The 23,717-nt window shown below is 36.5% G+C and overlaps 1 protein-coding gene across 2 annotated transcripts in view; it reads left to right on the forward strand.

Moving 5' to 3' along the window:
* The window catches only part of SLC30A9 (solute carrier family 30 member 9), a 138,492-nt gene that overhangs the window by 36,393 nt on the left and 78,382 nt on the right, over positions 1–23,717 (forward strand). Inside the window, exons 3-6 of one of the 2 annotated variants that reach the window (XM_077136758.1) lie at positions 11,985–12,047; positions 14,891–14,990; positions 16,556–16,648; positions 17,477–17,559. In XM_077136758.1, the coding sequence (XP_076992873.1) occupies positions 11,985–12,047; positions 14,891–14,990; positions 16,556–16,648; positions 17,477–17,559 (339 nt within the window). The remainder of the gene's footprint in view (positions 1–11,984; positions 12,048–14,890; positions 14,991–16,555; positions 16,649–17,476; positions 17,560–23,717) is intronic. The other variant, XM_077136759.1, reaches the window with a different exon arrangement.

Here is a 23,717-nt window from a genome sequence, read left to right on the forward strand (position 1 = left end):
TGTACTTTGAAATTTATAGCTTTTTTGTATATATGTTATTTTTCACAAAAAAAGAAGGAAAAAAAGTCGATTGTGATCATAAAAAAATATTTAAGCCCTCTAGCCTCCTATGTTATGGAGCAGCTAGAAGGAAAAATATGAGAGGATCGTATGGTAGCCCATGACAAACTCTGGGGTCTGTCCTGTAACTACTTGTTGGAGAGGCTTTGAAAACTATTCCTTTTTTACTTCTTTGCTTTGGATGTTATACTGTACAGTAAAAAGTTAAAAAAAAATTAAATGCACAGCACAATTAGTTATAGAACAGATTTCAGTTTTAGGTATGGGTTACAATTCCATGATTTTAGGTTTTTTAATTCTAGCTGCTCTAAGGTACTGGAGACTAAAAGAAATATCAGCATAATTACTCGGCACTCATACTTTGTTAAACCCGAAGTTTTCTGTTTAACTCCACTATTCCTTTGATCTTTATCCCACTCTTTAGGGGTATCTGCGCTGTGCCCATTCTAACTTTTTCATGTTGGAATGGACTGTCGATGATATGGGATAGGAGGATGGAACTAGTTGATGTTCTGGAGAGGTTGGCTCCTCTACATTTCAGGACATATCTGGTCCCGTGACTCACCTGGAGGTTCTAAGTTTCTGGAAAGTTACCCTAGTGCAAAGTATCTTTGTAGAATCTTATATAATGCCCTAGGTATTCTTTAGGATTGGCTGAAATGATCCTACAGCCACCTGCGTTCATTGGGCATCATGTATAGGACCCAAAGTTTACAGTCCATCAACATTCTCAATTTTAGATAATTTCATTGTTCCCAAGAGAAAGAAAACCAATAAACACACCCTCGCCAAATAGGAAATCTAAACCTCCTCTTAACTCTTGTCCCTTCCCCCATTATTTACCTCTGCTGTTGGTGTGGTAGTGCTGATAGTTTCCTTTTGAACATAGTTCATAGCATGCAATAACAGTCTTCCCCTTGTACCCTGGACTTAAACATTCTCTCTACAAGAATCATATCTTTGAAGTAATTCTTGCAAGAACTAATTCATATTTCTAGTGTTAATCAGTGGGATGTGTAGGTCTATACAACCCTTTCAATCTTGTTCATCTTCAATATGGTAATATTACTTATAGACCCGTAGAGTAACACCTTCATGCCTATCTATTCCCTTACATTGGAGTTTAACCTCATTAGCTAATGATTCACCCATCACTAGCTTCTATGTATCTCTAAGTCCCCTATATTCTGTATTATAAGCCTCTGGTTATACCTTTATTCTGGTCATAAAAGTGGAATCATACAGTATCTATCCTTTTGTGTCTGACTAATTTCACTCAGCATTACATTGTCAAGGTTCATCCATTTTGCCGTGTGCTTCAGGACATCATTTTGTCTTACTGCTGCATAATACTCTATCATATGTATATACCACATTTTCTTGATCTACTCATCTGTTGATGGGGATTTGGTTTGTTTTCCTCTTTTGGCAATTGTGACTAATGCTTCCATGATCATTGGTGTGCAAATGTCTATTTGTGTCATTGCTTTCAGCTCTTCTGGATATATACCAAGTAGTGCTATTGCTGGGTCATAGAGCAACTCGATATTTAGTTTCCTAAGGAACTGCCAAACAGTCTTCCATAGTGGCTGCACCATTATGCATTCCCACTAGCACGGCATAATTGTCCCAGTTTCTCCACATAACCTCCAACATTTATTATTTCCTGTTTGTTTAATAGCAGCCATTCTTGTAGATGTGTGGTGGTATCTTATTGTAGTCTTGATGTGCATTTCCCTTATAGCCAATGAAAATGAGCATCTCTCTATGTGCTTTTGAGCCATCTGTATTTGCTCTTCAGAAAAATGCCTATTCATATCTTTAGTCCAATTTATAATTGGGTTGTTTGTTCTTTTGTTGTTGACTTGTATGATTTCTTTGTATATACAGGAAATCAAACATTTGTCCAATATGTGAGTTCCAAATATTTTCTCCCATTGAGTTGGCTGCCTCTTCACCTTTTTGACAAAGTCTTTTGAAGTGAAGAAGAATTTGATTTTGAGGAGTTCCCATTTATCTATTTTTTTTCTATTTTTGCTTGTGCTTTGGGTGTAAAGTTTAGGAAGCTACCTCCTATCACTAGGTCTTGATGGTGTTTCCCTGCATATTCTTCTAGAGGCTTTATGGTGTTAGTTATTTAGGTGTTTGATCCACTTTGAGTTAATTTTTGTGTAGTGTATAAGATAGGGGTCCTCTTTCATTCTTTTGACTATTTTTATCCAGTTCTTCCATGTCCAATTATTGAAAAGACTATTTTGTCCCAGTTCAGAGGATTTGGGGGCCTTCCCAAAAATCAGTTGATCATGAATTTCGTGATCTATTTCTGCACTCCAGATTCAATTCCATTTTGCAGTGCTTCTACCTTTGTGCCAGTACTATGCTGGTTTTTTTTCTTTGTTTGTTTTATTTATTAAACATAACAACACACAAACACAAACATTTTTACCATGTATCATTCCATTCTTGATATATAGTCAATAACTCACAGTATCATCACAGTTGTGTATTTATCATTGTGATCATTTCTTAGAACACTTGCATCAATTCAGAAAAAGAAATAAAAAGAAAACAGAAAAATTCATACATACTATACCCCTTAACCCTCCTTTTCATTGATCATTAGCATTTCAATCCACTAAATTTATTTTAACATTTGTTCCCCCTATTATTTATTTATTTTTAGTCCATATGCTTTACTTGTCTGTCGATAAGGTAGATAAAGGGAGCATCAGACACAAGGTTTTCCCAATCACACAGTCACATTGCAAAAGCTCTATCATTATACAATCATCTTCAAGAAACATGGCTTCTGGAACACAGCTCTACATTTTCAGGTAGTTCCCTCCAGCCTCTCCATTACATGTTAACTAAAAAGGTGATATCTGTATAATGTGTGAGAATAACCCCCAGGATAATCTCTCGACTCTGTGTGGAATCTTTCAGCCATTGACATTTTATTTTGTCTCATTTCGCTCTAACCCCCTTTTGGTCGAGAAGGGTTTCTCAATCCCATGGTGCTGAGTCCCAGCTCATTCTAGAATTTCTGTCCCACGTTGCCAGGAAGGTCCACACCCCAGGGAGTCATGTCCCATGTAGAGAGGGAGAGGGCAGTGAGTTTGTTTGTCATGTTGGCTGAGAGAGAGGCCACATCTGAGCAACAGAACAGGTTTTCTTGGGGGTGACTCTTAGGCCTAATTTTAAGTAGGCTTAGCCTATCTTTTGTGGGGTTAAGTTTCATATGAACAAACCCCCATATTGAGGGCTCAGCCTGTTGCTTTGGTTGTCCCCACTGCTTGTGAGAATATCAAGAATTCTCCACTTGGGAAAGTTGAATTTTCCCCCATTCTCGCCATTGCTCCAAGGAGACTTTGCACATAATTTTTTATTCACTGTTCAAATCACTGTGGAATTTATTGGGGGATTACACTGGACAAACTTACAAAGTCTCATGCCCTACTCAAGGTTCCTTGTACTTATGGTGTTAAGCTGTCCGCATAAGTTATATTAGGAGATACTCTAGTCAAAATATAAATTTTAGTACAATGCTGTTTTGACCACTGGCTTTATAATAGGTTTCAAAGTCAGGAAGTGTTAGACCTCCCACTTCGTTCTTCTTTCTTAGGATACTTTTAGCTATTCAGGGTGTGGTAGTTAGATTCAGTTGTCAGCTTGACTAGGTAAAAGCACCTAGTTCTGTTGTTGTGGACATGAGCCAATGGTACGTGAATCTCATCTGTTGCTGATTACATCTGCAGTCGGATAGGAGGTGTGCTTGCTGCAATGAATGATGTTTGACTTAACTGGCTAGTACTTAAATGAGAGAGCACAACATAGCACAGCCCAAGCAGCTCAGCATACCTCATCTCAGCACTTGCAGGTCAGCCCAGGCCTTTGGAGATGCAGAAAGAAATCACCCCGGGGAAAGTTGTTGGCACCCAGAGGCCTGGAGAGAAGGCTGGCAGAGATCACCCTGTGCCTTCCCATGTCAGAAAGAACCTCAGTTGAAAGTTAGCTGCCTTTCCTCTGAAGAATTAATGAAATAAATCCCCTTTTATTAAAAGCCCGTCTGTCTTTGGTGTGTTTCATTCTGGCAGCTAGCAAACTAGAACACAGGGTCTGTTTCCCTTCCAGATGAATTTGGTAATTAGCGTTTCCAGATCTTCAAAGTAGGTTGTTGGAATTTTTTAAAAAAAATTTTTATTAATTAAAAAAATTGCAAGAAAGAAACACAAACATTCCCAACACATACACTCAGCAATTCACAATATCATCACATAATTGCATATTCATCATCATAATCATTTCCCAGTACATTTGCATCAATTCAGAAAAAGAAATAAAAAGACAACAGAAAAAAAAATTTTTACATACCATACCCCTTACCCCTCCCTTTCATTGATCACTAGCATTTCAAACTAAATTTATTTTAACATTTGTTCCCCCTATTATTTATTTTTATTCCATATGTTCTTCTCATCTGTTGACAAGGTAGATAAAAGGAGCATCAGACACAAGGTTTTGACAATCACACAGTCACATTGTGAAAGCTATGTCGTTATACAATCATCATCAAGAAACGTGACTATGGAACACAGCTGTACGTTTTCAGGCAGTTCTCTCCAGCCTCTCCATTACATCTTGGATAACAAGGTGATATCTACTTAATGTGTAAGAATAACCTCCAGGACAACCTCTCAACTCTATTTGGAATCTCTCAGCCACTGACACGTTGTCTCATTTCACTCTTCTCCCTTTTGGTCTACGAGGTTTTCTCAATCCCTTGATGCTGAATCTCAGCTCATTCTGGGATTTCTGTCCCACGTTGCCAGGAAGATCCACACCCCTGGGAGTCATGTCCCACGTAGACAGGGGGAGGATGGTGAGTCTGCTCGCTGTGTTGGCTGGAGAGAGAGGCCACATCTGAGCAACAAAAGAGTTTCTCTAGGGGGTGACTCTTAGGCCTAATTTTAAGTAGGCTTGACCTATCCCCTGTGGGGTTAGGTTGCTGGAATTTTTATTGGTAGTATGTTGAATTTGTAGATCATTTTGGAGAGAATTGACATCTTAACTATATTTAGCCTTCCTATCCATGAGCAGAGAATGTCTTTCCACCTATTTAGATCTCCTTTGATTTCTTTCAGCATTGTTATGTAGTTTTCTGTGTATTAGTCCCTAGTTAAGTTAATTCCCAAATATTTGATTCTGTTAGTTGCTATTTTGAATGGAATTTTCCTTAACTGACTCCTCAGCTAGATCATTGCTTGTGTATAGAACTTTTACTGATTTTTGCACATTAATTTCATATCCCACCACCTGGCTGAATTTGTTTATTAGCATGAGTAACTTTGCTGTAGATTTCTCAGGATCTTCTAATTATAGTATCATGTCATCTGCAAATAATGAGAGTTTTACTTCTTCCTTTCCAATTTGGATGCCTTTTATTTCTTTGGTCCTGCCTTAATTGCTCTAGCTAGAACTTCTAGCACAATGCTGAATAATAATACTTGTCTTGTTCCTGATGTTATGGGGAAAGCTTTCATTTTCTCTCCATTGAGTACAGTGCTGTCTATCGGGTTTTCCCCCCCACCCCCGCCACATTGGCAGGCACCAGGAATCGAACCTGGGTCTTGGCATGGTGGGCGAGAACTCTGCCTGCTGAGCTACCATGGCCCACCCTGTCAGTTTTTCATATATTCCCTTTAGTATATTGAGGTAATTACTTTTGATTTCTATCTTTTGGAGTGTTTTTATCAGAAAAGGACGCTGAATTTTGTCACATGCTTTTTCAGCATTGACTTGATCATGTGATTTTTTCCCTTTTATTTGTTAATGTTCTGTAGTAGTACATTAATTGATTTTCTTGTGTTGTGCCATCCTTGAATTCCTGATATAAACCCTACTTGGTCATGGTGTATAATTCTTTTAATGTGTTGTTGGAGTCGATTTGCTAATATTTTTTTAAGAAGTTTTGCATCTATGTTCATTAGAGAGATTGGCCTCTAGTTTTCCTTTCTTATGGCATCTTTACCCAGTTTTGGTTTTAAAATGATATTAGCTTCATAAAATGAGTTAGGTAGAGTTCCTTTTTCCTCAGTTTTTTGTAAATGAGCAGGATTGGTTTTAGTTCTTCTTGGAATGTTTGGTAAAATTCTGCTGTATTGCCTCTGGCCCTGGACTTTTCTTTGTAGGAAGATATTTGAGAACTGATTGAATCTTTTTACTTGTTATTGGTTTGTAGAGATCTTCTATTTCTTCCTCAGTCAGTGGAGCTTGTTTGCGTGTCTCCAGGAATTTGTCCATTTCATCTAAATTTTCTAGTTTGTTAGCGTGTAGTTGTTTATAGTATCCTCTTATGATTTCTTTTATTTCTTCAGGTTCTGTGGTAATGCACCCCTTCTCTTTTCTGATTTTGTTTATTTGCATCTTCTCTCTTTATTTCTTTGTCAGTCTTGCTAGTGGTCCATGAATTTTATTGATTTTCTCAAAGAACCAACTTTTGGGTTTATCGATTCTTTCTATTCTTTTGTTCTCCCATTCATTTTTCTCTGCTTTAATTTTGTTATTTCTCTTTTTCTATTTTCTTTGGGGTTAGTTTACTGCTCTTTCTCAAGCTCCTCCAGGTATGCTGTAAGTCCTCGGTTTTTGCTCATTTTTTGTCATTTAGGCATTTAGGGCAACATATTTTCCTCTCAGCACAGCCTTTCCCGCATCCCATAAATTCTGATAAGTTGTATTTTCATTTTCATTCATCTCCATATAACTACTGATTTCTCTAGGAATTTCTTCTTTGACCTACTGGTTTTAAGAGTGTGTTATTTAATCTTCATATATTTGTGAATATTCTTGTTCTTTGGTGGTTGTTGAGATCCAGCTTCATTCCACTGTGATCAGAGAAAGTGCTTTGAATAATCTCAAAGTTTTTAAATTTGTAAGTACCTGTTTTGTGTCCCAGCATATGATCTATCCTTGAGAATGTTCTGTGAGCACTAGAGAAGAATGTATATCCTTGTGCTTTGGGATGCAGTGACCTATTCTAATTCATTTATCAGAGTATTAAATTTCTCTCTTTCTTTGTTGATCTTCTGTCCAGTTGTTCTATCTGTAGAGGAGAGTGATGTATTGAAGCCCCCTACTATTATTGTTGAAACATCTATCACTTCATTTAGTTTTGCCAATGTCTGTCTCATGTACTTTGGAGCTCCTTGATTGGGAGCATAAACATTTATGATTGTTATATCTTGTTGGTGAATTGACCCTTTAATTAGTATATAGTGCCCTTCTTTGTCTCTTAGATGTCTTTATATTTAAAGTCTATTTTGTCCGATATTTATACAGCTACTTCTGCTTTCTTTTGATTACAAGTTGCATGGAAAATCTTTTTCCATCCGTTCACTTTCAATCTATTTGTATCCTTGTGTCTAAGATGAGTCTCTTGTAAGCAGAATGTAGGTGGAATATGTTTCTTAATCCATTGTGCCAATCTGTATCTTTTAATTGGTATGTTTAGTCCATTAACATTCAAAGTTATTACTGTAAAGGCATTTCTTGATTCTACTATCTTATCTTTTTAATTTTATTTGTCAGATCTGTATATATTCTTTTCTTTCTCTTTGTATTCTTTAAGTTAGCCTTCGTGGTACTGTTCAATTCTGTGCCCTCCTCCAGACTCTCTCTCTTGTCTTTCTTTTTCAGCTGGCAAAACTCCTTTTGGTATTTCTTGTAGGGCTGGTCTCTGGTTGACAAATTTTTTTCAGGACTTCTTTGTGAAAAGTTTAATCTTTCCCTCTGTTTTGAAGGACGTATTGGCTGGGTACAGAATTCTTGGCTGGGAGTCTTTCCCTTTCATGATCTTGAATATATCATACTACTGCCTTCTGGCCTCCAGGGTGCTAGTTGAGTAGTCTGAACTCAGTCTTATTTGGTTTCCCTTGTATAGTAGATTGTTTTTCTCTTGCTACTTTCAGGATTTTCTGTTTCTCTTCAACATTGACTGACTGATGAGTATGTGTCTCGGGGAAGGTATATTTGGATTTATTCTGTTTGGAATATGTTAGGTTTCTTTGGCTTATATATTTATGTCCTTAATGAGGGTTGGGAAGTTTTCCCCCATTATGTCCTCAACTACTCTTCCTAGCCCTTTACTTCTCTGTTCTCCTTCTGGGACACCAGTGATTCTTATATTTGTGTGCTTTGTTTTGTCTGTCATTTCCCTGAGATCCAATTCAATTTTTTTTCATCTTTTTTGCCCTTTGCTGTTTTGAGTCTTTGACATCAGTTATCTTTTCCTCCGAATCACTTATTCTTTCTTCTCTCTTCAGGTCTGGTGTTGTGTGCCTCTAGTATGGTTTTTATTTGGTCAACAGAGTCTTTAATCTCTGTTTTTCTATTTGTTCTTTCACATTCCTCCTCATGCTCTTCTACTGTCTTCTTGATCTCCTTTATGTCATTTGCTTTCCCACTTATTTTATTAAATAGAGTTGAATGAACATCTTTAATTCTAACGTCTGTGTTTCACTGATTTTTAATTTGGTCATTAAGCAGGGCTATATCTACTGCATTGTGATATGCTTAATGATCTTCTGCTGTCTTTGTGGCATGTAAATGTCATGATTGATTTACTTTGGGAGTTGATTTCTTTCAGTGGTCTAAGGCCTTGTGTTTGCGGGATGGTTGTACAGGGAACAGGGTACGGTGTGGAATACTCATTGCGGTGATTTGTTTTGGGGAAGTTATAGACTCAGGTTGTGGATGTTACACTGCTGCTTTGAACGTGGGTGCACAGTGGTCAGGGAGAATGTAGCTCTGCGGGTCCAGTGGTCTGAATTGGCCTAACCCTGGTGTGCACTGGTCTAAAGTATGGGGCCCTTTGTGCACATTCATAGTACTGTGGTAGCAGGTCAGCATTTTACCTTCCTAGATTGGTGGTTTATGTGTCCTGGCTACGCAGGTCAGCAATTTCTCAGAGCTTGGAAGTGTGGCTGAGGGCCGTGCACATGTGTGGTTCTAGGAGTGCTGTAAACTGAGGTTCCCAGAGCTGAATGATATAATTTGGGGCCCTTGCACATGCATGGGTCTTGGAGTGCTATAAACTGATACACAGAACTCGGGGGGCATGGTGAGGCTATGGGACACTATGAGCAGGACGATAGGGGTAGCCTGGGGATGGAGATCAGTGTCCGCAGCCTTTATGTGCGGCAATCACCTAGAGGAAACAGGGAGGGGAAAGTAGGGCTCCGGAGGGGTGCAGGAGAGTTGGGTTGGGCTGTACTTTGGTTGTGGGTGTGGCATAGGTTCATGCACCGAGCGCTGGTGGGATGGAGGTGCCTGGAGTGCAGAGAATGGCAGCGGGTGATGCAGTTGGCATGCATGTGGTATAGGGTGAGTCGCCAGTCACAGGGCTGCGCTGTTGAGGGTAGCATGCACAAAAAATGCTGTTTGGCTTACTTCCTAGTCCCTGGCTCCTGTCCATGCACTCCTGTGGTCTGTGCACGAGGCTCCAGCTTTCTGCCTGTTAGTTCCTCGGCCTCTGGAACAAAGGCTGCCCTGTGTGGTGTAGAATGCTCTCCCAGGTCAGCCACACTCCCAAATCACTGCCTCAGTCACCCTCCTGATCTGTCTCTGACTTTTCCATAGAGCAGGGCTGATCTCAAGTACTCTGTTTGGCCATCTTCCTGGATTTCTGTGCATCGGAATTTATTGCATTCATGAAAATAGATTATTTAAAGAGAAGGAGACTGTAGCAGAGAATATAGGACTTAACAGATGGGTATGATTGCTGCATCATTATATTGATATTTCTGTTGGTCTCCAGTGTCTTGGAAGGTAGAAAAATTGAAAAATCATAGAACCATAACCCATACCAAACTTTGGAATCTGTTCTGTGGGTACTTGTTGAAGTGTACTTGGAAATTTGTTGCTTTTTTTGCATGTGTGTGTATTTCACATTAAAACAATAAGGGCCATGGTGGCTCAGCAGGTAGAGTTCTCACCTGCCATGCCGGAGATCTGGATTTACTTCCTGGTGCCTGCCTGTGAAAAAAAAAAAAGCGTTGACAAAGTCCCTTGAAAGACTGGAGAAAAAATTTGGAGCTATTAAACTTTACCACCAGGAACCCCCCAATAACTGTCTCAAACTTTAGGGACTCCCAAGTCAGTAGGCCAAGCCCAATCTTGAGACTTGCTCTTATGAGGCTTATTTATGTAGTGGAGAAAGTAAGCCTACCTTTAGTTATGCCTAAGAATTTTATACAGAAAACCTCTTGTTGCTCAGTTATGGCCTGTCTTTCTCTAAGCCCAGCTCTGCAAGTAAAATCATTAACTCTTCCTCCTACATGGGACATGACGTCCAGGGGCGAAAGTCTCCCTGGCCATGTAGAACAGACTTCCAGCTGTGTGCCTAGCCCTGGCACCATGGGATTGACAACGCCTTCCTGATCAAATGGGGGAAAAATGTAACAATATAAGATATCAGCTGCTGAAAGATTTCATAGAGAGTTGCTGTTCTGGAGGCTACTCTTAGGCAAGCTTCAGCTAGATATCGCTAGTAACCATGGTTAACCAAACCACAACCAAAGGCATTCCTCTCAAACCTAAAGAATACATAGGACTCTGAGATTCTACAAAAGTTTCATGCACTAAGATAACTTTTCAGAAATCTACAACCTCCAGATGGTTCTTAGATCAGATAAGTCATAAATCCAAAGGGGCCAGCCTCCCCAAGAACGTCAGCTAGTTCTGTTGCCCTATCCTATATTATTGATACCCCTTTCCAACATGAAAGAATGGGCATAGTCCAAATAGTCCTGATAATTGAGAAAAGGATCAAAGGGGAAGGAGTTGTAACAGGAGATAGGATTTAACAAAATGAGTATGACTGCTGAATCATTATGTTGATTTTTTTTAATCTCCAGTGTTTTGGAGCAGTTAGAAGGAAAAATCTAAACTTGTAGAATGTAACCTATACCAAACTCAGAAATCTGTTCTGTAACTACTTGTTGCAATGTATTTTGAAATTTATTGCCTTTTTGTATATATACTATATTTCATAATTAGAAAGTTTTTTTTAAAGGAGATGTATATACAAAGTAAAAGTAAATTTAAATACATAATAAAAGGAACACCTGGGAATTTCCCACCCAGCCTGAGAACATTATCGACCTGATCAAATCCTTCTCACACTCCCCGTTTTCCCTGTAATATCCATGTGGCTATCCTGAAGCTTGCATTTCAGTCCATAAAAGGGATAGCTTTACCCATTTGTATGTATCCCTAATTATTTAGTTTTATTTGTTTCTGAACTTGTGATAGATCTTTGTAGGTATTCCATGATGTACTTTTTCTGTTAAATTTTGTTGTTAAGACTTAACTTTGGGTGAATATCTGTAATTTATTTTCATGGAGATAATTATAACACCTAATTTTTAGGGTATTGTATGAATTAAATGAGTCGATACCCCCAGCACCATTTCATAGACATTCTTACTTCACTGAGTGGTTGTATCTCTGAAACAGTTTTGAGTAGAACCACCAATGTGTATTCTTTCCCTGTTCTTTATTTTAAAAGGTATATATCTTAAGTTTTTCCATTGAATGCAATGTTTTTTTAAGATTTGTTTTATTCTTCAAGGAAATTCCTCTCTGTTTCCATTTTCTAAAATAGTTTAAAACTTACATGGATGTGCAATTTTACTAAATACTTTTCCTACATTTCTTGACATGATCCTGTACTTTTTCTCCTTTAATCTGTTAGTGAGGAGAATTAGTAGATTTTCTAATATTTAACTACTCTTGATGAGATAAATCCCACTTGGTATATGATATGTGTTTTTGTACATTGCTAGATTAAGTTAGCTACTATTAATTGAGTTTATAGGTTTGTCTGAAAACAACTATTTTTGTAATGTATTTTTAAAAAAATTTTGCAGCAGAAAATATCGGCGCAGAACTCAAAGCTCCACTTATTAAGCAAGAACCTCTCCAAGTAAGAGGTAAATGTATTTTCTTCTGTTTTTTTAAAGTGGTTGTTCTAGTTTGCTAGCTGCTGGGATGCAATATACCAGAAGCAGAATGGCTTTTAAAAAAGGGGAATTTAATAAATTGCTAGTTTACAGTTCTAAGGCTGAGAAAATATCCCAGTTACAACAAATCTATAGAAATGTCCAATCAAAGGCATCCATGGAAAAATATCTAGGTTCAAGAAGGCTGATGAAGTTCAGGGTTTCTCTCTTAAGTGAGAAGGCACATAGTGAACAAGGTTTTGGCTGAAAGGGCACACGGCAAGGAAGGCGTTATTTACTAGCTTTCTCTCCTGATTTCCTGTTTCATGAAGTTCTCTGGGAGGTGTTTTCCTTCTTCTCCAAAGGTCGCTGGCTTGTGGGCTCTCTGCTTCTCGTGGCTATGTCATTCTTCTCCGCTCTCTGAATCTCTATCTCCAAAATGTTTCCTCTTTTATAGAATTCCAGTAAACTCATCAAGACCCACCCCAATGGGTGGAGACATGTCGCCACCTAATCCAGCTCAGTAAGCACTCTTGACTAAATCACATCTCCAGGGAGATGGTCTAATTACAGTTTCAAACATACGATATTGAATAGGGGTTATTCTGCCTTTATGAAATGGGATTTTGATTAAAACATGGCTTTTCTGGGGTGCATACATCTTTTCAAATCAGCACAGTGGTGTTTTGAATTAAATATACAAAATTTGTTTATATGGAACTCTTAATAGGTATATTATTCTAAGGGTATAGTTCATTTTTACATTTATTTAATATGGTAACCATAAGGCTGTATACTCTTATTTATAAGCTAATTTTCCACTGAAGTTTATTTTGTATTTTCATCACAAATTTCGTGGTAATTACTTTTTCAAAAACCCAATGAAAGGGTAATGGCAAAGAAAAACATCAATTGCTTTAACAATTTTAGAAAAATAATGTGACCAAAGAACAGGAACCTTTTAGTTCCTTTTAGTTACAGCTTATTCAAATCCAGGTAGAGTTTGAACATTCTTGTCTGGCTTCTTTTTCCAGAAGTCACTGAGTGCTGACGGAACCCCTGTTTGCAACTCTGTTCTTTAGAATGAGCAGTGACTTCACTCTTCAAAGCAGCACATTTCATGGAGGCAATAAATCTATGTCATTAAGAACACCCTTTGGCATCAGACAATCTTGGATTCAATTTGAGGCTCTAGCACTTACCTGCTGTGTGACCTTGGGTAACTTATTTGACTACCCTGAGTCTTAGTTTTCTTCCATATAAGATAGTTCTAAAAATGAACCTCTTTTCTACATTGACTTTGAAGAAGACTCATAATAGATGATCACAGATAAGAATAGTTAAGTGATGTAATAGTGGTCTGGGACAACAGGGATTTCTAACCACTTTGAAGAGTTTTTAAAAAACTAGTTTAGTAGAGAGGTATAATTCTGTTTGCTTCACAGCAGCTCATCTGGATTTTGAGTTTTAGAGTTACTGGAGTAAGGCAGTTTAGAGACTTGAAAATATGCAAAAGGAAACTTAAATTTCCTGTATATTTCCTCAAATAAAGTTTTAGTTTTTATATTGAAGTTTATTTTTGAAATGCTCTTATATTAGGTAATATTTGTAGATTTAATTTTTGGGGGGTGCATGATCTGGCAGTCAAACTTGGGTCTTCTGCATGAAAGGTGAGCATTCTACCACTGAACCACTGTGCATTGGATTTTTTCTTTATGTGGGCAGGCATCGGGAATCGAACCCAGTCTCCACCATGGCAGGCAAGAACTCTGTCTGCTGAGCCACTGTGGCCTGCCCTGTGCATTTGATTTTAATAGTTAATATGCTATTTTGTAAGTCTGATGAATAATTTTAGGTTTTATTTGCTCTTTTGACTTAGAACTAGAATGGAAAATCCATGATTTAAGAGATGAGAATAGAATATGTAGTGACTATATGACAATTTGAAACAGAACGTACTAGTTTATGTTGTTTTGCTCTTGCTCTTCAAATGCTGTCTTATGTCATTTGTCTGTATCATGTGACCAAAAGTCTCATTTTATAATGGCTTATAAATAAAGCAGTTGTAGACCACTGTTGAATGTAATTTTTAGTTCACAGACTAACTGATGCCAAATTGCTTTTTTGTTGGTGGTGTATCTTACCTCTATTTTATGAGCAAATTTGGCTGTTGTCAATAGGGAAATCATTAGTAGAAGGAAATATTCTACGTGTAATCTGTAATAAACTTCCTGTAATTTTTAACTGATAAAAATGTTCCTTAGTTTGCTTTGGTTTTGTTACATTATATGAAGTAGTCCAATGCTTCCAAGTGTTTTGGACTACAACCCACTTGGTAATTTACTTAATTACTAAGTATACATATAGATTATTATATATAGCTGAAATAAAAGTTTTCTCAAAAATATTCTTACCTATATGCAGTACTCTGAATACTTTATTCTATTTTCATTTTTTATAAAATGTTGATTTCATCCAACAGTTTGAAAACAAATGAACTAGCCTGTAATTTTAAAAAATTGAAACCTCTGTATTTTCAGTTAGGCTCTAAGCAGTTTAAATTGAACTAAATTCAATTTAGACAAACCAGTAATACATATAAAACCTGTTCATTAGTGGCAAATGATTGGCATTTTGGCATCAATTGCAGATGAAGTATGAAAATAAAAGTTAGGTGGCTACAAATATAATTTTATTCTGCACAAAAGAGTGATTTTCCATTAAATTCTTTCATTAAATTCATTAAACCATACTTAAGTATTAGTGTATGTTTGACTTAAAATGTGACTTTTAATGTGCGCATTTGCTTTGCTTTCCTATGTTTTTGGTTTTAGTAAAAGCAGTCCTTAAGAAGAGAGAGTATGGGCCAAAGTATACTCAGAATAATTTCATCACTGGAGTCAGAGCAATAAATGAGTTCTGCCTTAAATCAAGGTACAGTTATTAAAAACCAAATAACCATTTTTTCCTAGTTTGTATTACTTGCTACCATCTGTATGTGGAAAATTTCCCACTGGCTCCTTCCTAAGGTAAAGAAACATTTTTATTCAGTTAAAAATGTTGAAATTGTTAGCTTACTAAGTTGAATTCTGCCCTAGCATGAGAAATTTCTGTCTTTCCCCTTCTTAATCTCACAAAGGCAAGTTTCCAGTACCCTTATATATTATACAAAGACCTTTTTAAAAGAGTTTATTGTTAGATTAATGAATTGACAAGTTTATTTTGTGTATTTGTACGACTTTTTAAAAAATGTTGCAATTTTGGCTCTCAAAATCGAGTACTTAATTTAGTTACATTTGCTGTTGTGTGTAAAATATTTTTACTTCTTCCTGATATCTTTTGTTATTTTCTTTTGATCACAGAAGTTGATTGGAATTATATTTATTTCAAATTTAACCCTTTTCCCCTCCTCTGTAGGGTTACCTAGGAATGCTATATTTTTGTGGACTTTATCTTGCCAATTACAGAGATCAGATGATCCAGCCTCCTGTTTTCCCCTTGCTCATGATTGCTACCTCCATTCTATAGTGTCAGTAAATAGGGATTCCTGTAATCAGTTTTATAACTTTCATAACTACTAAAACAACCAGTTGTTGCAAAAGTAAAATTATTGAAATCTGTTTTACATAGTATATTTTACTTAGTTCTCACAAAAATTCTTTGAATTAAGTAGGTAGGGTTCTGCTGTCTCTGTGTTATAGGCCAGGAAACAATACAAGATGTTAGTGACTTGACCAGCCCATTAAGTGAGTTCATAACTGAGAGGAAACTAGAATACGTATCTTTTAATGTCTGGTCCAAACATTTTCACTAACCTGTGATAGTTGTTGATTTTTTTAAATGTCCACGTTTAATATCTAGAATTTAATAACATTCCATAGTCAACAGATTTATATTTATAGGTCTTTTTATTGTTTTTATAAAGTTTCCTTAGGAACACCAATGATCAATTATAGAATGATTATTTGGCAGTCACATGATGAATATATAAATCTTTGAAAATTTAATAGAAAGGAAAATTAAATAGCATGGAAATGACATATACCCTTTATGATTTGATTCCTTTAATGATTATTGCCACTTGTACTAATCTGGATGTAAGCAAATATGGATGGAAGTATATTTTTCATTTAAATTCTTAAATAGAGGGATAATGCTCTTATTAATCCAGGTTCTTTCCATTTTGCATTTTCTTTTCCATATATCAAAGAATGTACTGGTGTACCTATAGCAGATAAAATATAAACACTGATGAGAAAATTTAATCTCTACATATTATATTTTGGTATCTATTGAGTATCAAGTTTTTATTCATTGCCTGTAGACCAATTTTTGTGTACAAAATGCCATGTTTAAACTTAATCTTGAAAAGTTATGCAGATCTGTGTTCTTTTAAGAAGAAAGTCAGTATACATGTTTTACCTGCCCCCACTAATTCTTTCAGGTTCATAAGCTATATAAAACTTATCTAAATAAAGTCAACATGTTTCTTTCTGCAGTGATCTAGAACAGCTTCGTAAAATCAGACGACGAAGTCCCCATGAAGATACTGAGTCCTTTACTGTATACTTGAGATCAGATGTGGAGGCAAAGTAAGAAAATAGTTATTTTAGAATGAATATAAAAACCACATTTTGGGTTAAAACTGATTTTAGATGGGTAGATTCAGAACTTTATAAATAACACATTTTAAAAATGAATATTTTATTCACACATGAAAAATTGAAATATAGACTATAAGTTTTATATCAATGTTAAATTTCTTAAACTTGATAACCACTTAAAGTGGTTTTTTAGGTGAATATCCTCGTACTTATGAAATGTATGTGGTGGTATTAAGCAGTCAAGGAACATGATGTGTACAACTATACTTAAGTGTAAAGAAAATAGATTGAAAAGTGGATTCTTGGATGAATAGAATGATATAGCAAATGTGACAAATGGTAAAGTTGGTGGATCTGGGTTTCTGGGACAGAGTAGGGGCATGTCAGTGTTTTCTATATGGGGTTTGTAGTATTATTGTAGTTATTTTTGTAACATCCTGGAAATATTTTTGCTTTGGCAAATTTGCTTATCTGGAAGCTACTGCTATGTACTTAACTTAATATTAAGTAACTAGATGTTACTGGTATGTTTTTAACTGAACGTATGTTAACTGAAAGTGTATCATAATTTATAAGAAAATTTGTTGTTGAACTTACTTCTGTTTAGATCTATTTTAGAAAAGTATTTAAAATACTATTTAGAATAGTATTCCTAAAGGACAGTATGCTTTGTTGGAAGATTTTCATTTATTAATTGAATTTTAAAACTAGGTTTTAAAGGTAATTTAATCTATCAAATAGTTCATTTGGTTTAAGTATGGTTATAATAAAGTCATTAAAATTGTTCATTGTTGGTGGCCATGTATGTATGCACAGGTCTTTGGAAGTGTGGGGAAGCCCTGAAGCTCTTGCCAGAGAGAAAAAGCTACGTAAGGAAGCAGAAATAGAATACAGAGAGCGTAAGTGTATTTAATTTATAGCTGAGTTAATTGAAAAGTAATTTGTAAGTACAAGAACTGCATCTGTAGTAGCCATATATTCCCTAGTGCTTGCACACTGGTTTGCTTTTGCTCTGTTGGTTCTATTTCCATTTTGGGATTTGATTATTTTATATAAAATGGGGTCTATTTTTTTCTTTTCTCCTCTTTAGCTTTTTAGGGTGATGAAAGAGACGCTAGTTTGTGGTTTCTTTAAGATATATGAATATTAACACTTATGATTTGATTTCATGATTAGGCTTGTTCTAAAAGTGATAAATTAGAATGTTTTCTTAGAGAGAGGTCTGTTAATTCAGCCATATTTCCATTTAATTCATTCAGCAGAAAGTTTATCAGCTATCATGAACCAGAAGCTTTGCTTGGTGCTTGAGATTTAGTTGTAAACAAGACTAAGGAAACTTAATAATCTAGAGTCTAAGTAACAAAGCCGCTGTTCAGATTTTATTTATAATAATGGGAAATAAGTGTTTTGGATAGTAACCATTGAGGACAACTTGGTGTGTATCCTTCCAGAATACTTTCTATGCATTTTCAAGTTTATATATTCATATTTTTTGCAATTTAAAAATAAATGGGATGATATTATGCATATTGTTTTGCTTCTTGCTTTTTATACTTATAATAGTGTAGTCGTAGCCAGGTTTCCATGTGTACATTTATATCTACCTCTACCTCATTGTTTTTGTTTTTTTAATATTTTTATTGTGGAATATAGCATATATATAAAAAAGCAATACATTTCAAAGTACATTGTAACAAGTTGGTATAGAACAGATTGCAGAGTTTGGTGTGGGTTACAGTTCCACAATTTTAGGTTTTTCCTTCTAACTGCTGTAAGACACTCAAACTGAAAGAAATATCAATATAATGATTCAGCTGTCATACCCACTTGTTAAATCCTCTCCTCTATTATAACTCCTTCTCCTTTTATCCTTCTCCCAATCTTTTAGGAGTATAGAGTGGGTATATATTCCCATTCTAACTTTTTCATGTTGCAAAGGATGTCAATAATATGAAATGGGGGATGGAACTAGTTGATATTCTTGGAGAGCCTGGCCCCTCTGAATTTTAGGACTTATGTGACCTAGGAACCCATCTGGAGGTTGTGGGTTTCTGGAAATTAATCTTAGTGTCTGAAACTTCTGTAGAACTCAGATGAAGTGTTTTTAGTATTGACAGGAATGGTTTTGGTTGGAGGTTGACCAACCGTGGTTATTAGCAGTATCTAACTGAAGCTTGCATAAGAGTAGCCTCCAGAATAGCCTCTTGACTCTATTTGAGCCCTCTTAGCCACTCATACTTTATTTTGCCACAATTCTTTTCCCCCAGTTGGTCAGGAAGGCATTGTTGATCCCATGGTGCCAGGGCCAGGTTCATCCCTGAGATTTGTATTCTACATTACCAGAGAGACTTTCACCCCTGGATGTCATGTCCCACATAGGGGATTGAGTAATGATTTTACTTGCAGAGTTAGGCTTAGAGAGAGAGAGGCCACATCTGAGCAACAAAAGAGATCCTCTGGAAGTAACTCTTAGGCATAACTATAAGTAGGTTTAACTTCTCTGCTACATAGATAAGGTTCAGAAGAGCAAGTGTCAAGATCAAGGACTTGGCCTATTGACTTGGGAGCCTCTAATGTTTGAAACAGCATCCCTGGTGGTAAAGCTTAATAGTATTTTTTTCTCCTGTCCTCCTTGAGAGCCTTTCCCAGTACTTTTTTAAAAAAATTTTTTATTAATTAAAAAAAAAAATTTCAAGAAAGAAACACAAACATCCCCAGCACATACACTCAGCAATTCATGATATCATCACATAGTTGCGTATACATCATCATGATCATTTCCATCAATTCAGATAAAGAAATAAAAAGACAACAGAAAAATACAACAAAAACAGAAAAAAAAAATTTTACATACCATACCCCTTACCCCTCCCTTTCATTGATCACTAGCATTTCAAACTAAATTTATTTTAACATTTGTTCCCCCTATTATTTATTTTTATTCCATATGTTCTACTCATCTGTTGACAAGGTAGATAAAAGGAGCATCAGACACAAGGTTTTCACAATCACACATCACATTGTGAAAGCTATATCATTATACAATCATCATCAAGAAACATGGTTACTGGAACACAACTCTACATTTTCAGGCAGTTCCCTCCAGCCTCTCCATTACATCTTGGATAACAAAGTGATATCTACTTAATGCGTAAGAATAACCTCCAGGATAACCTCTCAACTTTGTTTGGAATCTCTCAGCCATTGACACTTTGTCTTATTAAACTCTTCCCCCTTTTGATCTACGAGGTTTTCTCAATCCCTTGATGCTGGGTCTCAGCTCATTCTAGAGTTTTTCTCAATCCCTTGATGCTGAATCTCAGCTCATTCTGGGATTTCTGTCCTACATTGCCAGGAAGATCCACACCCCTGGGAGTCATGTCCCATGTAGACAGGGAGAGGGTGGTGAGTTTGCTTGCTGTGTTGGCTGGAGAGAGAGGCCACATCTGAGCAACAAAAGAGGTTCTCTTGGGGGTGACTCTTAGGCTTAATTTTAAGTAGGCTTGACCTGTCCTTTGTGGGGTTAAGTTTCATACAAACAAACCCCAGGACTGGGGGCTCAGCCTATAGCTTTGGTTGTCCACACTGCTTGTGAGAATATCAAGAATTCAACTTGGGGAAGTTGAGTTTTCCCCTGTTCTCACCATTTCCCGAAGGGGACTTTGCAAATACTTTTCCACTCACTGATCAAATCACTCTGGGATTCATCAGGGCATCACCTGGACAAACCAACAAAATCTCATGTCCTATACAAAGTTCCATGTACTTAAGGTGTTCAACCAACTATCTACCTAAGTTATATTAGGAGATGCACTAGTCAGAGTATAAATTTGTACCAAATAAACATTTTTTGCTTTAGTCTCACACATTAGTTGAAATTTTAAACTATTAAGTACCATCTATTTTCAGCACACTGTAGTAATGACATTCTTTTGTTTTTCCTCATGCAAAAACAGTTTTTAAATTTGTACATTTTGTTTCTATCATTATACACTCTAGGCATTCCTAGATTATACCATCTTAATCTTTATTGTTTATCTTTCTTTGTGATTTCATTTATGCCCCAGTCCTCCTCCCTCTATCATTCTCATAATGCAGCTTCATTCAGTGTTTTAACGTAATTGTATTACAGTTAGTTAATATTGTGCTGTCCATTTCTGAGTTTTTATATTCAGTCCTGTTGCACAATCTGTATCCCTTCAGCTCCAACTACCCAATATCTTACCCTGTTTCTATCTCCTGATAGTCTCTGTTACCAACAAAATATCCCAAGTTTGTTCACTAATGTCAGTTCGTATCAGTGAGACCGTACGGTATTTGTCCTTTTGTTTCTGGCTAATCACACTCAGCATAAAGTCCTTAAGGTCCATTCATGTTGTTACATACTTCGTAACTTTTTTTTTTTTTTTTTACATGGGCAGGCACCGGGAATCGAACCCGGGTCCTCGGGCATGGCAGGCAAGCACTCTTACCTGCTGAGCCACCGTGGCCCGCCCATTTGGAGTTGTCATACTTCATAACTTGATTCTGTCTTACAGCTGCATAATATTCCATCTTACGTAAATGCCACATTTGTTTAGCCAACCATCTGTTGATGATATTTTGGCTGCTTCCATCTCTTGGTAATTGTAAATAATGCTGCTATAAACATTGGTGTGTAAATATCCATTTGTGTCATTGCCCTCATGTCCTTTGAGTAGACACAGCATATAGATGGGTCCTGTTTTTTAATCCATTCTGGCAGACTATGTCTTTTGATTGGGGAGTTTAATCCATTAACATTTAGTGTTATTACTGCATGGGTAGTACTTTCTTCTACTATTTTGCCTTCTGAATTTTATATGTCATATCTAATTTTCCTTCTTTTTACCTTTACTGATAGTCTTCCTTTCTACACTCTTCTCCACACCTCTCTCTTCTGTCTTTGTATCTCTCTCTAGTGCTCCCTTTAGTATTTCTTGCAGAGCTGGTCTCTTGGTCACAAATTCTGTCAGTGATTTTTTTGTCTGAAAATGTTTTACTTTCTCCCTCATTTTTGAAGAACAATTTTGCTGGATATAGAATTCTTAGTTGGCAGTTTTTCTCTTTTAATAATTTAAATATATCATCCCACTGTCTTCTTGCCTCCATGGTTTCTGCTGAGAGAACTGCGCATAGTCTTAATGTGCTTCCCTTGTATGTGATGGATTGCTTTTCTCTTGCTGCTTTCAAGATTCTTTCTCTTTGACCTCTGACATTCTGATTAGTAAGTGTCTTGGAGTATGTCTATTTGGATCTATTCTGTTTGGGGTACGCTGCAGTTCTTGGATCTGTAATTTTTAATCTTTCATAAGAGTTGGGAAATTTTCAGTGATAATTTCCTCCATTAGTTTTTCTCCCCCAGTACTTTTTAATTATCTGCTCAGCATACTCTGGATGTATCTGGGCATTACATTAAGCTATACAGAATTACAAGCCCGCATTCCAAACACATGGGCTCCATGTGTTTAAATGAGCTGTCCAGACAGATTGAGTTAGATTATGTGTTATAGAAGATTTAGGTTTTGAACAGCACAAACCTCTCTTCCTTTGTTCTCATACATCATATAATAGGTGAAGTTCTGAAATATAGACCAGACCTTATCCCTGTATTCTGTTTTACCTAGTCCTGACCCGATCAGCTTCATTCTTATCTCTAATTGAAGGCTTCTCTCTTTTTCTGTTTCTTTAACAACTGTTGCATGTAACAATGCTGATTTTCAGAGCTGCAGAACTTCAATTCTTGAGTCTTAGTGTCACATAGGTAGCCAAAGTTTCAGGGAGATAACAGTTTATACATAGTTAGTACAGCATCTCAAAATGTAGTCATAACATTTACAGCACCAGACTAAATGTAACTGCTCTAAGAGCTTACAATTGAGACCCTACTTTTCTTAGAAGCATTTTCTAAAAGAGACCATACCATATATATTCTTTTATTTCTGGTTTATTTTACACCACTTAATGTCCCCAAAGTTCATTCCCCTCACTGCATGCCTAATGACTTCATTCCTTTCTTAGCTGCTCAGTGTCCCATCATATGTGCAGTTCACCATTCTACTTCTCAGTCAGTGTATACTTCAGGCACCTCCTTCCACTGGGCATCATGGATGATGTCCACAGTCAACAATCCATGTCTCCATTATCCTCACTAAGTTGTACAATCATCAGCACTCTCAATTTTAATTGGTCCAAAGAGAAAAATAAGCGATAAACACACCCTCACCAAATAGAAAATCCACACATCCCCTAACTCTCCACTCCCCCCACCAGTTATTTACCCCTGGTATTGCTATGGTACTGTTGATGTCTTCCTGTTAAATATAAACCATAGCATGTAATAGTAGTTTTGTCCCTATACCACTCTATTATTTGCATGTTGTTCAGGATTCATACCTTTGAAGTAGTTCTTTCAAGAACTGATTGATATTTGTAGTGTTAATCAGTGGGATATGTGGCTCTGTACAACCCCTTTCAATCATGTTCACCTTCAATATGAAAATTTACTAATAGGCCCACTAATGAACTGCCTTCACTTCTGTCCATGCCTTACATTTAAGTTCAACCTCATTAACTGTTCACCCACCTCTAGCTTTTGTGTATCTCTAGCTCTCTTATATTCTATATTATAAGGCTGTGAGTTTATCTTTATCAAGGTTGCAATAGCGAAATCATACATTATTTGTCCTTCTATGTCTGGCTTACTTCACTCAGCACTATGTCCTCAAGGTTTATCCATGTTTCATATACTTCAGGACCTGATTTCATCTTACTGTTGCATAATATTTCATCATATATATATGCCACATTTTGTTTATCCACTTCTCTGTTGATGGGCATTTGGATTGTTTCCATCTTTTGTAAGTTGTGAATAATGCTGGTATGAACATCGGTTCCTAAATGTCTGTTTGTGTCACTGCTTTCAGCTCTTCTGGGTATATACCAAGTTGTGGTCTTGCAGGTTGTAGAGCAACTCGATATTTTTATCTAAGTGTGGTAGTCAGATTCACTTGTCAACTTGGCCAGGTGAAGATGCCTA

The sequence above is a fragment of the Tamandua tetradactyla genome, chromosome 19 (assembly GCF_023851605.1).
Source record: "Tamandua tetradactyla isolate mTamTet1 chromosome 19, mTamTet1.pri, whole genome shotgun sequence".
Classification (NCBI taxonomy): Eukaryota; Metazoa; Chordata; class Mammalia; order Pilosa; family Myrmecophagidae; genus Tamandua; species Tamandua tetradactyla.